Consider the following 16,089-nt stretch of genomic DNA (forward strand, 5'->3'; position numbering starts at 1 on the left):
TATTTCGATACAGGTCTGGAGTATCAAATTAAATCCGTACCTCAAATAAAGAAACCCCTATGGTTCCGTCAGTATACGCTTCATCACCCTGTTGGTGAATAGAAGGTTGTTATATAACAGCACCTTTATATCCAAGAAGACAACTTTAGGTTGTACAGGAAGTGGCGCTCCGGCCGTCCCTCCCACCGGCTGCACCGCGATGTGGATCCTGTGTGGCCTCATGTAGACGGTGCTGCGGCTTTCCGAGGAAATATTATATCTATAATAAAAGAATTAATGTCACTAAGGCGTATCACGCGTTAAAATGTCACTTTTAATGATAATAAAGGCTAAAAGACAAAACGCTACTAAGGGTTCACTGTAAAACAATCCACGAATCTGGGTCAACTGATGACAAGATCCAGGTCTTAGAAATACTTGGGGTCTGTGCCCCGTATCTGTATACAGATACTATAAGCCCTGTGCAATGTGTTGCTGGCGGCTCGCTGGTGGCATTGTGGCCTTACAGTTGCAGCATTCTAGGTTTGATTCCAACCAAGGACGACATTCACTCAAGGTTCTGAAGCATAAAGCCATATTGGCCCCATTGTATGTGCCTGACATAGGGAAGTTAGATTATGATCCCCATTGTGAATAATCTCTGTACAGAGAGAGTCCTTGATAGAGTTGCTGAGCTATCGAAAGCTATACGTCTTGGTTTGGCATGCTTTCTTTCCACATGACAGGTCGGCAATATGACCGACTTCCTGCACAGCTCCTTAATGACATCACTACCCAGGTGGTGCCAGGAATGTGCCATTCAGAGCCAGACATACCTACAGATCACCCAGGGCGAGCTGTTATTAGGCCTCAGCTATACTACACCCCGCCGTTTCCTCTGCCTGGCACAGACATTACATGCTCTATTTAAGTACTCCTAATGTTCCTCCGTAAAAGCTTCATTGAGGGGATGAGCATCTTCCTTGCCACACATCTCCCCCCCATACAGTTATCCAGGTTAATGCAAGGAAAGCCGACAGAAACAGAACCAGGAATCGACCCAATGAATCAAGATTATAGGAGAAAAGTATATGGTGTTCATATGATCACGTAAGAGATGTGCAATACCTCGCCTCCCTATATGACGGCTATACGGCTCATCTGTATTACGTATTAGGTGGGCTTCAGTTCATCTAATAGACTTTATGTGAAATCTCAACCCTGTCTGCAGCAGCAGATTATTAGAGGTCAGCCCGAAGAGTGAAAAGTCGCCAAGTTTCGTGCAAACAAGAAATGCAAAAAATTGTAGACAGTTTTATATCACAAAACTGGCGTACATTCAATTTTACATCCTTTTGTGATCTCTGCTTGCTAGTGAACGGGGACATTCCTGGACTAGAAGGAGGACTTGCCCTGTGCTAAACCATGTATATTGCCTCGTAATGGTGCAGGTAAGACTATCCCACCTTCCGATTTTGCGGATGAGGTTAGGGGCCCATGCACACTGATGTTATATGTGGTGATTGGCAGTATTTTAAAGCCAGTGGGCCAATGCACAGAACCGTGGAAAAATAGGACCTGGACTTAAACGGACCATAGCTGTAGTCCGGGTTCTATAGACTTTTATTGGCTTCACAGTCAGCGATTGCAGGAGGGCCATGGATGACACAAAGTCTGGATGGATGTGGAGGAGGCCTAGGATCAATGTAGACAGCACAGAATAGATACATACATAGAGAGGGTTATCATCAAACTGGTTCGGTCATCTCACCTACTCCTTCCTCCCAAACTATGCAAAGAAGAACGCGGAACAGAGTTGGATAGATACAAAACATTACTTACATTTATTTTCGTCAGGGTGGTACAGAGGAAAGACCACACAAAAACAAACACTTGGTTGACGCGTTTCGGCCAACTTGCCTTGCTCACAGCTTTTAATTCACTAAAACGTTTTTTTTTTTCTTGTTGTTTTCTTCCCTCGGTACCTCCCTGATGAAGGGCATAACCCCTCTTATCTACCATTATTTTTCCACTATGTATTAGAAGCCATTCAAGGATTACAATGTATATAGACAAGGACCAGGATCTAAGTCCAGATAAGGGCTCACCAACCCAATGTAATTACCGGTAATAGTACTGTAGAGTCTATCCCATAGAGCTTGGAGTGCACACCCCAATCCCAGCCAGCAAACACTGTACACACGAATGGGGTATGTAATACGTGTTATGTGGTCTTCCCGTCACAGTGCCCCCCCTTATCTGAAAATGTATACACTAAACAGTACAAATGGTGGTTAACATTAAATGTAAGTGTATGGAAGGACCACATGATCTTGTCCTCACTGTACAGTGAACACCCATGTTTATCTGTCAGTATAAGACTTTACAAATAACTTCCTACCATATGATTCCTAACATATCTTTATATCATTCCCTTAACCAAAAAGGACTCCTTACCCCTGAGAAAAAGACATCTAACCTCTCTGCAATTTGCTGTCCTCTGTCTGTTACTGTGGGAAATTTGTCTCTAGTAACAGCTAGATCAGGACAAATTGCAGGCAAACTGAAGTAGGGACAAGATTTACCATGTCGTCAAGCAGTCTGCCTGCTGAAGATTATCCACACTATTCCTTAAAAGGTTAATCAAGGCTTCCTTCTCATCTCTGACCACCCTTATAATTCTGGACTCTTGTCCCTGGTGTAATGTATACACTTAATGGTGATGTGTGCTTAGTTAGTGGATTTTTGTTGCTTGTTGTAGCTCTATTTATGGACAGCCTACTTATATAGCAGTTTATGCATTATTACTTGGCACAATGCTATTGTAGCTGTAAATCTATAGCAATATTCTGCACCAAACACTTCCAGGCAAAAAGGAAGTCACATCCATGTTCTTAAACCTTTTTTTTTTTTTGTAAATTGATTTTAGATTAACATCCTCATCTGAACATACAGGCCCATTACCCAGAATGCTTCATCCCATACTCCATAGACAAAAGCCATGGTTGGAAATTGATGTCATTTATGATGTAATGAATTAGAGTAAATTGTAAATGAGGCCCAGACAATGAGCTCATAAAACAGCGGATAACTGTAAAAGGACTAGTAATGATTCACTATAGTAACTTTTTCTTCGAGACGCATTACAGACACTGTATGCAATTGTATCCATCAATTGCTGCTGGCCTTTTAAAAAGTCATAAATAGCGGGGAAAGCTAAAGGATTTCCATCAGGCAAAGTGCTACCGGATGCATAATCAGGATGATTGAACAGTCGACATTGTGAAAGGCATGTCTCCTCACCGGGCTCATCATCTTATAGGGGCGGAATCACAAAATTTGTAATTTTTGGAAATGAGATTCGATATAGGATGATGGATATGATCCAGTGATCGGTATATAGAATATATGAATGTAATCTGAATATAGTGCGTAAGTGGGGGTGTACATTGAAGTGGGTCGGCTGTAGCAAAGATCGGCAGGTCTTGGAGCAGAATTGGGGCCTTGGTTAGGAGTTACACCATATGCCCAATGTGGCCCAAAGGTCTACTATTACACAAGTCCATGCTATAGATTTTGTGTTAAGACCCAGAAGCATTAAAGCTTTACTGCCACTTAAATGAATGTTTGACATGTCAAAAGATAAAATCGGTCAATATCTCACTGCTGTGACCCCCTTCGATTTTTGGTTATGGCCAGGTGAAGCCCACGACAGCACACTTGTCTCTATGGCTCAGTGCCCTATCTGACTGATTACAGGAGACAGCTCCATAGGCTATAATGGAGTAGTCTCCTGTGGTTAGACAGTGTGCTGCTGGGCACTTTATCAGTCTATAACCAACAAGAGGTCCTGACTAGACATGAGCCCAACTCAAGCATGGTTAGATCCATTCAGCATTTGAATACCAGTGGCTGAAAAAGTTGGATCCCACCCCAGGTAGTCCATGAAAACATCGATACAGCCTACGGCTATGTTCACACTATGTAAGTTCTGTGGAAATCACGGCTGTTGTTTCAACGGCTGTGATTTTCATGAAACTTACGTAGTGCTGTAGGCTGAAGGGATCCCGTTCGGAGTTTATACACATGGTATACATTCCGTCCGGGATCCCTAGCGGCGCCGTAGAAAAATAGTGGCCGCAGAAAACCCTGTCAGTGCACACTGTGGAGCAAGCGGCTCTGACCGCACCCTCCATAGTGTGCAGTGGGGAGTTCTGATGCGGGCGTGCACGGATGCGCCAGCATCAGAACTCTGCGGCGCTAAAGATCATCCGGCCAGAACTGCAGTACTGGCCGGGATGATCTTTTCAGAGACTGGCCGTTCCGTGACCCAGCCAGGTCACGGAACGGCAGGTCTTTTACGCAGTCTGAACATTGCCTATGACCATGACTCCCTAGGGCTGCATCCAACTTCTTCAGCTACCGGTATTAAAGTTCCGCTCCAGTTACGTTCATCTCTAATCCCGATGTTTTCATATGTTTGTGAGACCTGTTATGTTAAAGTTAATTAAGATCCCTAGCAGAGGATGGCTACTGATCACAACAACACAGGTATGGGATTCTGGAACATTTGTAATCCAACTAGTTTCAGAAGCCCCACAGAGCGTGAACAGATACTAAACTTGTGCTCTTGAAAACTCCGGGGCCTTCATTCTCATCAGTGGAGGTCCCAGTGATTAGACCACCAATTAAATAGATACAGCTGTCCTATGGATAGGCAAAATATTTTAATCTTTGTGGTACAACCCCTTTAAATGGGTTATGCAGCATTAGAAAAAACATGGCCACTTTCTTCCAAAGACAGCACCACTCTTGTCTCCAGTTTGGGTGCAGGTCTTGCTACTCAGTTCCATTGAAGTAAATGGAGCTTAATTGCAAAGCACACCTGACCTGGAGACAAGAGCGGTGCTGTCTCTGGAAGAAGGTGGCCATGTTTTTCTAATGCTGGATAACCCCTTTAAGTTGCTATCCTCAGTTATGATGGATTCATCTTTTCGTGATAATGTTGACATATTAAAGGGGTTATCCAGCGCTACAAGAACATGGCCACTTTCCCCTACTGTTGTCTCCAGTTTGGGTGGGGTTTTAAAACTCAGTTCCATTGAAATAAATGGAGCTTAATTGTAAACTGCACCTGAACTGGAGACAACAGTAAGGAGAAAAGTGGCCATGTTTTTGTAGCGCTGGATAACCCCTTTAAGGCTAATGTGGATTCTGCGCAGAAACGTCAGGTTGCCATGTTGGAGATTTCTTGCATCAAGCTAATCCGTGTCCAAAATCTCAGCAAAATCTGCTGCATTCAAAAATAATATCCACGTCAGAACTCCAACAACATAACCCCTGGCATGGATGATAAAAGTCTGAGCTCTGATCGGTCAGATGTAGCAGAGCTGTGTTTGTCAGATACCCTGTAGGATTTATTAATGGTATATTTATTAAATGTTTTACTGTTTATCAGACATAGCAGAGCTGTGTTTGTCACCTGTGATCAATACATTTATTAATGTGGTGTTTGTCCAAAGTAACATTCACAGATATAGCAGTGCTGCGTCTGTTGTAGATTTATCGGATCTAGAGTTGTATCTGTGTGATGTAGCAGATGTGAATTTGTCACTATACCTTAGTATCATCCCTCACACTACAACTACGCTATGTTCACACTACGTAAAAAACACAGCCGTGTTTCATAAACACAGCTGTAGTTGCGCAAACAACGGCCGTTATTCTGCAAACAGAATCCAGCTCTGCTACATCTTCCTCACCTTTCCGCTTTATTCCTCAAGTATTATCGATCTGAATTAAACTAGAACGCAGAACGCTCAGCAGACTCGCTCCCCCCCTCCCCCACCCCTATTCTACCGAACCGCACGTTGACCGACTACGCCATTTTTTTTTTACGATATGTTATAATAGTGTAATAAATCTGTTAGCTTAAAATGGAATCTCTGTGGCCTTTTAGAGAAATCATCATTAAACGTCGAGCCCCCGTTAATGATGCCATCCTTGCGAAATTGCTTAATCCGCAGCCGGGGTGAAAGGTCGCTGAATGAATTTTTAATCGTACATCAACTTGACACGCGAAAGGGAAAACCGCAATAGATAAAAGTTACAGTAAAGGGCACCGTCTCCTCCTGATAGGTCAATAACAGCCGAGAGAGTCACTCATTCAGCCTCCTCTCCTGCCGCCTCCCCAGCCTCCCATTTAATATGGACACCCAATTAATACCGCAGCGGCCCGGGTGGCGTCATTTTGGGTGAATTATGACCCGTCCCCCCTTCGCATGCGATGCGAGTGATCCCAATATATCACGGAGAGCCGAGAATTAGCGTTAATTGATTTGAGTTACTGAGCAATGATGGCCGCACTTACACAATGTAAGCCTTATTGGGTTCCTAGGAGAAGGAGATTAGATTCCTAGGCCCGTTGCCGTGGCGACACCCGTAACCTGACATCCTGTTAGAGCCTTGTAAAGGTCCTGTGCGTAGCCCCGCTGGGGTCGTCAGTAACCTAAAGTGAAGGCTAAACATCATTACATCCCCGCTGTAATATTAAAGCAAGAGGATAAACACCTTATTGCCGGCCACCTGAATTTATCATTGCGCCATTGTTATCCAATTTACAGACACTAATGTGACTCTACCCGGGGGGGGGGGGGGAAGGCAACCGATGTCAAACGATGCAATAGCCGCACCATACCCCCCGCCCTGTGCCGAGGACGGTGTCATTACTTCACTGGAATGGCAGCTGGTGCTATGTGGGTTGTGTAACCATATATAATATCACACACATGACACTACTACACCGCCATATCTGTCACTGCCATGTAGTCCCCAAATGTACAACAAGGGACCAGATTACACCCCTTAGGCTCCAGGGCCAAGGAAGGAGGCAGTATTATAGTAGTTATATTCTTGTACATAGTAGCAGTATTTTAATAGTTATATTCCTGTATATAGGAGCAGTATTATAGTAGTTATATTCTTATATATAGGAGTAGTATAATAGTAGTTATATTCTTGTATATAGGAACAGTATTTTAGTAGTTATATTCCTGTATATAGGAGCAGTATTATAGTAGTTATATTCCTGTATATAGGAGCAGTATTATAGTAGTTATATTCTTGTACATAGTAGCAGTATTTTAGTAGTTATATTCCTGTATATAGGAGCAGTATTATAGTAGTTATATTCTTGTATATAGGAGCAGTATTATAGTAGTTATATTCTTGTATATAGGAGCAGTATTATAGTAGTTATATTCTTGTATATAGGAGCAGTATTATAGTAGTTATATTTTGGTATATAGGAACAGTATTATAGTAGTTATATTCTTATATATAGGAGCAGTATTATAGTAGTTATATTCTTGTATATAGGAGCAGTATTATAGTAGTTATATTCCTGTATATAGGAGCAGTATTATAGTAGTTATATTCTTATATATAGGAGTAGTATAATAGTAGTTATATTCTTGTATATAGGAACAGTATTTTAGTAGTTATATTCCTGTATATAGGAGCAGTATTATAGTAGTTATATTCCTGTATATAGGAGCAGTATTATAGTAGTTATATTCTTGTATATAGGAGCAGTATTATAGTAGTTATATTCCTGTATATAGGAGCAGTATTATAGTAGTTATATTCTTGTACATATGAGCAGTATTATAGTAGTTATATTCTTGTATATAGGGGCAGTATTATAGTAGTTATATTCTTGTATATAGGGGCAGTATTATAGTAGTTATATTCTTGTTTATAGGAGCAGTATTATAGTAGTTATGCGGTTCAGGGAAGAAACAGAGTGCTGCACCTCACACCTATGGCTGATACTAGTGCCGCTAGGCTAAATAAAAAACAATTTTGTGTATGAATTGATCAAGCCATACTGCCCCATGTACCTCGTGCCGGTATCTGATACACATGGGTCCCTACACTAAGTCCACACCGTGCCAGTCAGTGGCCACCAACCCCGCAGGCGTGCACAGCCAGGGAACGGGGGCCATGGGACGGCCCTGCGACCCCCATGCCACAGGACCAGACCCAAAAACACCACACCAGAACCCGGCCAGCACCGCCGGCGGAGAAGGTCGCCCCCAAGCAGCACAAGTCTGGATAAGGTATTACACTCACCATAGCTGCAGCAAACAGAATGGGAAAAAGCAGGAGGGATTAAAACCATGTGCACTCAGGTGTCTCCTGCTAATTGCGGTCATGTGGGTCTCACCAGGAGGAGTGCAAAACACGGAGAAAAGAGAGAAACAAAATGCGGTTCAGGGAAGAAACAGAGTGCTGCACCTCACACCTATGGCTGATACTAGTGCCACTAGGCTAAATAAAAAACACATCAGAATTTTGTGTATGAATTGATCAAGCCATACTGCCCCATGTACCTCGTGCCGGTATCTGATACACATGGGTCCCTACACTAAGTCCACACCGTGCCAGTCAGTGGCCACCAACCCCGCAGTCAAGCATGGGCAGGGAAGGGGGGCCATGGAATGGCCCTGCAACCCCCATGCCACAGGACCAGACCCAAAATGCCCCCCGAAAAACTCCCAGCCAGCACCGCCGGCGGAGGAAGCTGCCCCCAAAACAGCACAAGTCTGGATAAGGTATTGCACTCACCATAGCTACTGCAGATAGAATGGGACAAACAGGAGGGATTAAAACCATGTGCACTCAGGTGTCTCCTGCTGATTGCGGTCATGTGGGTCTTACCAGGAGGAGTGCAAAACACTAAGAAAGAAAGAAAAAAGCAAAATGCACTACAGGAGAGAAAAGAGCGCTGCACGACACTCCTATGGCCTCTCGGCTGCATAAAAAACATCAGAATTTTGTGTATGAATTGATCAAGCCACACTGCCCCATGTACCGCGGGCATTTTGGGTCTGGTCCTGTGGCATGGGGGTTGCAGGGCCATTCCATGGCCCCCCTTCCCTGCCCATGCACGCCTGCGGGGGTGGTGGTCACTGACCGGCACAGTGTGGACTTAGTGTAGGGACCCATGTGTATCAGATACCTGCACGAGGTACATGGGGCAGTGTGGCTTGATCAATTCATACACAAAATTCTGATGTTTTTTATGCGGCCGAGAGGCACTAGTGTCAGCCATAGGAGTGACGTGCAGCGCTCTTTTCTCTCCTGTAGTGCATTTTGCTTTTTTCTTTCTTTCTTAGTGTTTTGCACTCCTCCTGGTAAGACCCACATGACCGCAATCAGCAGGAGACACCTGAGTGCACATGCTTTTAATCCCTCCTGGGGGTCGCAGGGCCGTTCCATGGCCTCCCTTCCCTGACTGTGCATACCTGCGGGGGTGGTGGTCACTGACCGGCACAGTGTAGACTTAGTGTAGGGACCCATGTGTATCAGATACCTGCACGCGGTACATGGGGCAGTGTGGCTTGATCAATTCATACACAAAATTCTGCCGAGAGGCACCAGTGTCAGCCATAGGTGTGAGGTGCAGCGCTCTTTTTCTTCCCTGAACCGTATTATAGTAGTTATATTCTTGTATATAGGAGCAGTATTATAGTAGTTATATTGTATATAGGAGCAGTATTATAGTAGTTATATTCTTGTATATAGGGGGCAGTATTATCGTAGTTATATTCTTGTATAAAGGAGCAGTATTATAGTAGTTATATTCCTGTATATAGGGGGGCAGTATTATAGTAGTTATATTCTTGTATATAGGAGCAGTATTATAGTAGTTATGCACAAGCCAAAAAGACAGAAATGGCTGCACATCGCACCCATTGCTGACACGAAAGCTTATTCAGCTACATTTAAAACCAACATCAGAAGTTAGTATATAATTTGGCCAAACCATATTGCCTCATGTACCACGTGCAGGTCTTCTGATACACAAGAGTCCCTAACCAAAAAACATCACTGTGCCGGTCAGCGACCACAATCCCCGTGCGCAAGCAGAGAAGGGGGGCCACGGAATGGCCCTGCAACCCCATTGTCACAGGACCAGACCCTAAAGGGCCCCCCCCGGACCCCGCTAACATAGTTAGCGTAGGGACCTGTGTGAACCAGGATACCTGCACGGGGTACATGGGGCAGTATGGTTTGATCAAATTGTATACCAAATTCCTGGTGTTTGTTTTTAAAGTAGCTTAGCGGCTTTAGTATCAGCCATAGGTGTGAGGTGCAGCTGCACTCTTCTCTCCATTTCACATTATAGTAGTTATATTCCTGTATATAGGGAGCAGTATTATAGTAGGTATATTCTTGTATATAGGGGGCAGTATTATAGTAGTTATATTGTTGTATATAGGGAGCAGTATTATAGTAGTTATATTCCTATATATAGGAGCAGTATTATAGTAGGTATATTCTTGTATATAGGGAGCAGTATTACAGTAGTTATATTCCTGTACATAGGAGCATTATTATAGTAGTTATATTCTTGTATATAGGAGCATTATTATAGTAGTTATATTCTTTTGTAAAGGAGGCAGTATTATAGTGATTATATTTTTGTATATAGGAGCAGTATTTTAGTAGTTATATTGTATATAGGAGCAGTATTATAGTAGTTATATTCTTGTGTAGCAGTATTATAGTAGTTGTAGTCTTGTATATAGGAACAGTATTATGGTAGTTATATTCTTTTATATAGGAGCAGTAATATAGTAGTTATATTCTTGTATATAGGAACAGTATTATGGTAGTTATATTTTTGTATATAGGAGCAGTGCTATAGTAGTTATAACCTCCTCCAAATCGTGGCATCTCCTCCATGAAACCTTTGACCTATTCTTGCACATAAACCCTGAGTCTCGGCTGTTACTAGGAGCTTAGTATAAAGAGCTTTCCACTGGTTTCCAGACTGGGAGCATTGAGAAGAATGTACTTCATGCTGGCTGGCAGGGAACCAGTGAACTATTAACACTTCCAGTCTCTGTTTGGCGGCTGCTGCCAGCCGAGCTGAATCATGGTAACAGATTTGACACCGCATGTTATTAGCCATTATCCATCCTTTGTTTGTTTTCTTTTATGTCAAGCGGAGATTAACGTGAGGAAAGAGTTGAAAGCCACCGATGGACCATGGCCAGGGCGTGCGGATATCTTTATGTGTAGGAAAAATAAACACGAGGTGCAGAAAATTGAAATGGGAAATTTTCCACTGAAGAAAAAAAAAAAAAGATTATGCTGAGTTTCACAGTCCTGTAAGTCATGCGGATCATGTGCAAGTGCATGAAAGATGTTGGGGACCTCATAACCAGACCACAACTCAACTACAAAAAAAAAACAAAAACATATTGCTGTTGTACTTATGTGTTTGTGGCTGATTTATTATCAATGACGGCCTGATCCCACCCGATACCGAAGTCACATGTGGCAGCTGTTGGTTTCTTAATTTATATTCAGTAAAGAGGATGGTTCTTACAGATTTAGATGCGTGGTAGTGATGAGCACAACTCAAGAAATGCTCGAGTTCAGTCGTTCGGCATTTGGTTACCTGTGGCTGAAGTTGGATGAAGCCCTAAGGAGTCCGGAAAAACATGAATACAACCATAGGCATCCAACATCTTCAGCCACTGGTATTCAAATCCCAAACGATTGGACTTGAGCATGCTCGAGTTGCGCTCATCTCTAATGAATGGCCATCAGGGAGAAAAGATGGTGGAGGACACCTAGTTCCTCAAGTGGTAGAGGTTTATCCTAAGCTACCCAACCCATATGCTCTCTTTAAAACCTGGTTTTGATTCCACTATCTGGCCTCCTTGGCCAATTAGTGGCCACAGCAGTGTCCCACATATTGTCTACTGACCTGGTAGTGACAGAGACCAAAGCATGGCCAATGGGATTATACTCAAGTCATCCACCAGCAGGTTTGGTTGATAGTATAATGTGTATGGCACCCCTGACTCTCTTCCCACAGATGATTCCAGTTGAGACAAGGGTCAGGCATGCTGAATTTCTGCCGCCTGACCCTTTTGTTCTGGGAGCGATAAGCCATCACGAGAGCCTACTGGCTGTGCATTACCCCATCTTCCCCAAAGAAAACACATGAACATTAGGCAGTGCTATAGTAATCTAAGTGTGAGGAATAAAAAAGAATAAACTGTACAGGAACATATGCTTCTCTACTAGGCCAGGTCTACCCTTGTTCATATTGTTGTACATGATTTTATAGCATGCCAATGGCTTTCTGGTTATCCCGTTGTGTTGTGTGAAGATGTATGGATGGATCAATGTGTTTTCTATAAATTCGGAAGTACCTGCTATTGTTCCGAGGAGTTGGCTCAATCACCATCAATGAGTCAATATGCATAGGAAGGGCCTTCTCGAGTTCTCCGGTCTGTAGTGTACCGATAATATTCGTAGCAATGTTCTTCAAGTTACCATAGGTTATATCAGCAGCTGTAGCACTTTCTCCTGGACTAACAATGTCATGGATCTCCACTATAAGCACTTCTATGAGGTCTTCTTGTCTATGTCGGACATGGTCTACTTTATGAGTTGGCTCAGATTGCCGTTTAACTCTCAGTCTTTCTTCGTTTACTTTAGGGCAGTGCTTCTTATGTTTAGCACGATTGTCCATCATGGCCTCTAAGGTCTCAGCTCTTCCCTGTAAATTTTTCACTACTGTTACCTGAGACGGGTCAATACCTAAAAATGTTGCCAGCTGTAATGGTAGCTGGTTGTGAAAGTCCTTGTTAGCCCCTAAAGCCACATAGAAAAACAAGTGGATGGACAGATTGGTCCATACCTCTACCGGCTCATCTCCTTGCAGAACGATGTACAACAAATTGTCTTGGAAGCTGAAATAACTTTGGTCACTACTTTGAAGTTTGGCCTCAGAGTCATAGAAAATTGTTGAGTATTTCCTGCCCCTCCACACAATATAGAAACTATGTGGAACATCATAAAACAGTGCCAGAATAAGTTTAGTAGAGTTCTGACCACCATTGAGACGGAGTCTTATTGCCTTAGGAGTTGGGCCACTAAAGCATACTTTTGAAACTTTTTTAGCTGGTAAGATAGAGTAAAAAGTTTTGCTGGTTTTGTCACAACAGGTATCCTGAGGATTCTGTCCACTGACAAACACTTGGACGAAGTTGTTGGTGATGGATAAGACTGGAGAGAAGGGCTCTGAGATGTCTGAGATGACTTCAAGGATGACGACTGTGTGGTCAATCTGTTGACATATGTGAGCTTGAGATTCCAATTTGTAGGAACAAAGATCATCCTTCTTGTAAATCCCTGTGAAAGACAAGAATTATGTAGACATTAGAGAATGAAACATAGTTCTTGTGTAATATTCGTGTTGTTGGTTCAGAAGATTTTTGGATCTATCAACCTCGATAACACTAAAGCTGAATAATTGTGCCCATACTTATTAGAATAATGTTGGCTGAACCCACCATTTACTACTGGACCCACCATCCTTGTAATGTCTATGGGATTGTGCCAACATTCCCCTGATGACAGATGGTGGAGGAAAAAGGGATCGGGCTGTTGAATTTCAACATGTCTGATACTTTAGTTCTTAGGGAAGATAAGCTGCCAACAGAGAAGTCTAGCTGCAGGTTTGTCCCCTCTTCCCATTCAATTAACTTGCATGCTCACCCAAGTTACATACGGCAGGATGCATAGCGGTCAGCGAAGTAAAGGTCCCCATACACCTTAGACTATAACCATCTGTACCCGCCGCCCACAACAGATGATGTTGGTAGAGATAGGGGTTAGGTGTGATAGAAAATCACCACCCGACCCCTTTGTTTAGGGAGACATAAGCCATATCAGAATTTCTGGACCAGTATTCAGAAAGTAAAAAAAAAATATATATATATATATATATATATATATATATATATATATATATATATATATAAAAATAAATAAATATATATATATATATATATATAAAATTTATACAATACTTGTATGTATTACTATGTAATGCTCCCAAACTAGCTGGCCCTACTCACCAAGTCCCTCTGAGTAATTTGAGCCATCTCCCATCTTTCTAGCTGCAGCTGTTCCTGAGTTACAAGTTTTTCTAAAAGCCGATCTATATCCAAGATAGGAAACTACATTTCCCATCATGCAATGCTTCTGCCTGATAATGGTGAAGTAGCAGAGCTGAGACAATGAAGGAGATGATGACAATGTAGCAGAGCTGAGATGACGGTGTCGGTGTAGCAAAGCTGAGTTGGGGATGACGGTGTAGCAGAGCTGAGTTGGGGATGACGGTGTAGCAGAGCTGAGTTGGGGATGACGGTGTAGCAGAGCTGAGTTGGCGGTGACTGTGTAGCAGAGCTGAGTTGGCGGTGACTGTGTAGCAGAGCTGAGTTGGCGGTGACTGTGTAGCAGAGCTGAGTTGGCGGTGACTGTGTAGCAGAGCTGAGTTGGCGGTGACTGTGTAGCAGAGCTGAGTTGGCGGTGACTGTGTAGCAGAGCTGAGTTGGGGGGGACGGTGTAGCAATGCTGAGTTGGGGGGAAGATGTAGCAGAGCTGAGATGGTGAGTGCCGCGGGTGAATGTGGTGCCCCATGGCTGATCACGAAGGGGGGGGGGTGCCACTTGGTTATCATGCGGTGGAGGGGTTGGGCGGTGATCGTGGGGTCGGGTGCCGCTGGTGATAGGGGGCGGAGCTTGCCGCGGGCGATCGGGAGGGGGGGTGGAGCTTGCCATGAGCGATTGCGAGGGGCGGAGCTTGTCTCGGGCGATCGCGGGGGTGGAGGTTGCCGTGGGGGGGCCGCGGGTGAGTGCGGAGGCTATGCCGCGGGTGCGTGAGGGATGCCACGGGTGATGGGGCAGCGGTTGGTTGTGGGGCGGGGGGCTGTGTGCTGCGGGTGAGTGCTAGACGGTGCGCCGGGAGGCTCTGGACACAGGGGGTGAGCTCTGGCCTGGGGGTGACCGGGTGGCTGCTGTTAGAGAGGGAGACAGTGACAGCTGCGCTGATCACTGTCTCCCTCTGTAACAGCAGCCACCCCATCAGTGTTCTCAGTCACTTCACTGTGCTGGGACTGAGGACACGTGGTGCCGACTCCGAGGGTGCGGGCCAGGAGAAGGGAGCGTGTTGGGATAACAGCAAAACTGTGCAGAATCCTTAATACTTTGATATTGGAAAGATGGAAGGCTACAGGTGGGCAACGTATTAATGCAAAAATAATTTTGGTGGGAATACCCCTTTAAGGACAAAAGAATCAGGACCCACCAGCCTTCCAAATCTAGAGGACCAGCTAACCATTTCAAAATCTCAATTCAAAAACTAAAGCTTTGGCTGTCCAAGCATGATGGGAATTGTAGTTCTGCAATAGCTGGAGGGATGAAGGTTCCTCATCCTCCTGTCCTTGGAAAAGACTTGGGATATCAAAATACTCATTAGATAGACAGAAAGTTCTTGGTTAATTGGTGCATTCAGGTGACATTTAAGTGTTGCATATGAGTAGAATGGTGCTGGCGTGGGGATGTTGGTGCCGCGGTCCTTTTTTTGAATTGCGGCATGGTTCCCACTAACAGTGCTGGTCTATTACCGAGCACCGGCCTGGACTGAAGCACTGGAGGTGGTCCCGCCCACCCCCAGTGGGAGGAAACCCCTGCCCCAGCCTTGTGTATGGAAACTAGGCTGCGGTTCAAAAAAAGGACTGTGGCAGCGGCTTCCCCATGCTGGTGTTGCTCATGCAATACTTAAAGCAAATGCACCACATGGTACATTCGCTTTAACATGTTTTTGGCCAGCTTACAGGGGTACTTTTTTTTAAAATAAACTGGTACAAGAAATACAGATTTATAAATTATTTCTATTAAAAAATAGTACTTATCAGCAGCTGTAAGTCCTGCAGGAAGTGATGTATTCTTTCAAGTCTGACACATCTGTCCATGTCAGGAACTGTCCAGAGCAGTAACAAATCCCCATAGAAAACCTCTCCTGCTCTGAACAGTTACTGACATGGACAGAGGTGGCAGCAGAGAGCACTGTGTCAGACTGGAAAGAATACACCACTTTCTGCAGGACATACAGCAGCTGATAAGTACTGAAAGACTTGAGATTTTTAAGTAGAAGTAAATTACAAATCTGAATAACTTTTTGACACCAGTTGATCTTAAAACATTTTTTTTCACCGGGTGCACGTTCATTATGTGG

At 43.8% G+C, this 16,089-nt stretch overlaps 1 protein-coding gene across 1 annotated transcript in view; it reads right to left on the minus strand.

Annotated features, from left to right (window-relative positions):
- PKHD1 (PKHD1 ciliary IPT domain containing fibrocystin/polyductin) overlaps positions 1-16,089 on the minus strand; it is a 340,735-nt gene that overhangs the window by 27,691 nt on the left and 296,955 nt on the right. Inside the window, exons 60-61 of the mRNA XM_069974284.1 lie at positions 12,216-13,200; positions 124-259 (exon numbers count right to left, since the gene is read on the minus strand). Of these exons, the coding sequence (XP_069830385.1) occupies positions 124-259; positions 12,216-13,200 (1,121 nt within the window). The remainder of the gene's footprint in view (positions 1-123; positions 260-12,215; positions 13,201-16,089) is intronic.

The sequence above is a fragment of the Dendropsophus ebraccatus genome, chromosome 6 (genome assembly GCF_027789765.1).
Source record: "Dendropsophus ebraccatus isolate aDenEbr1 chromosome 6, aDenEbr1.pat, whole genome shotgun sequence".
Classification (NCBI taxonomy): Eukaryota; Metazoa; Chordata; class Amphibia; order Anura; family Hylidae; genus Dendropsophus; species Dendropsophus ebraccatus.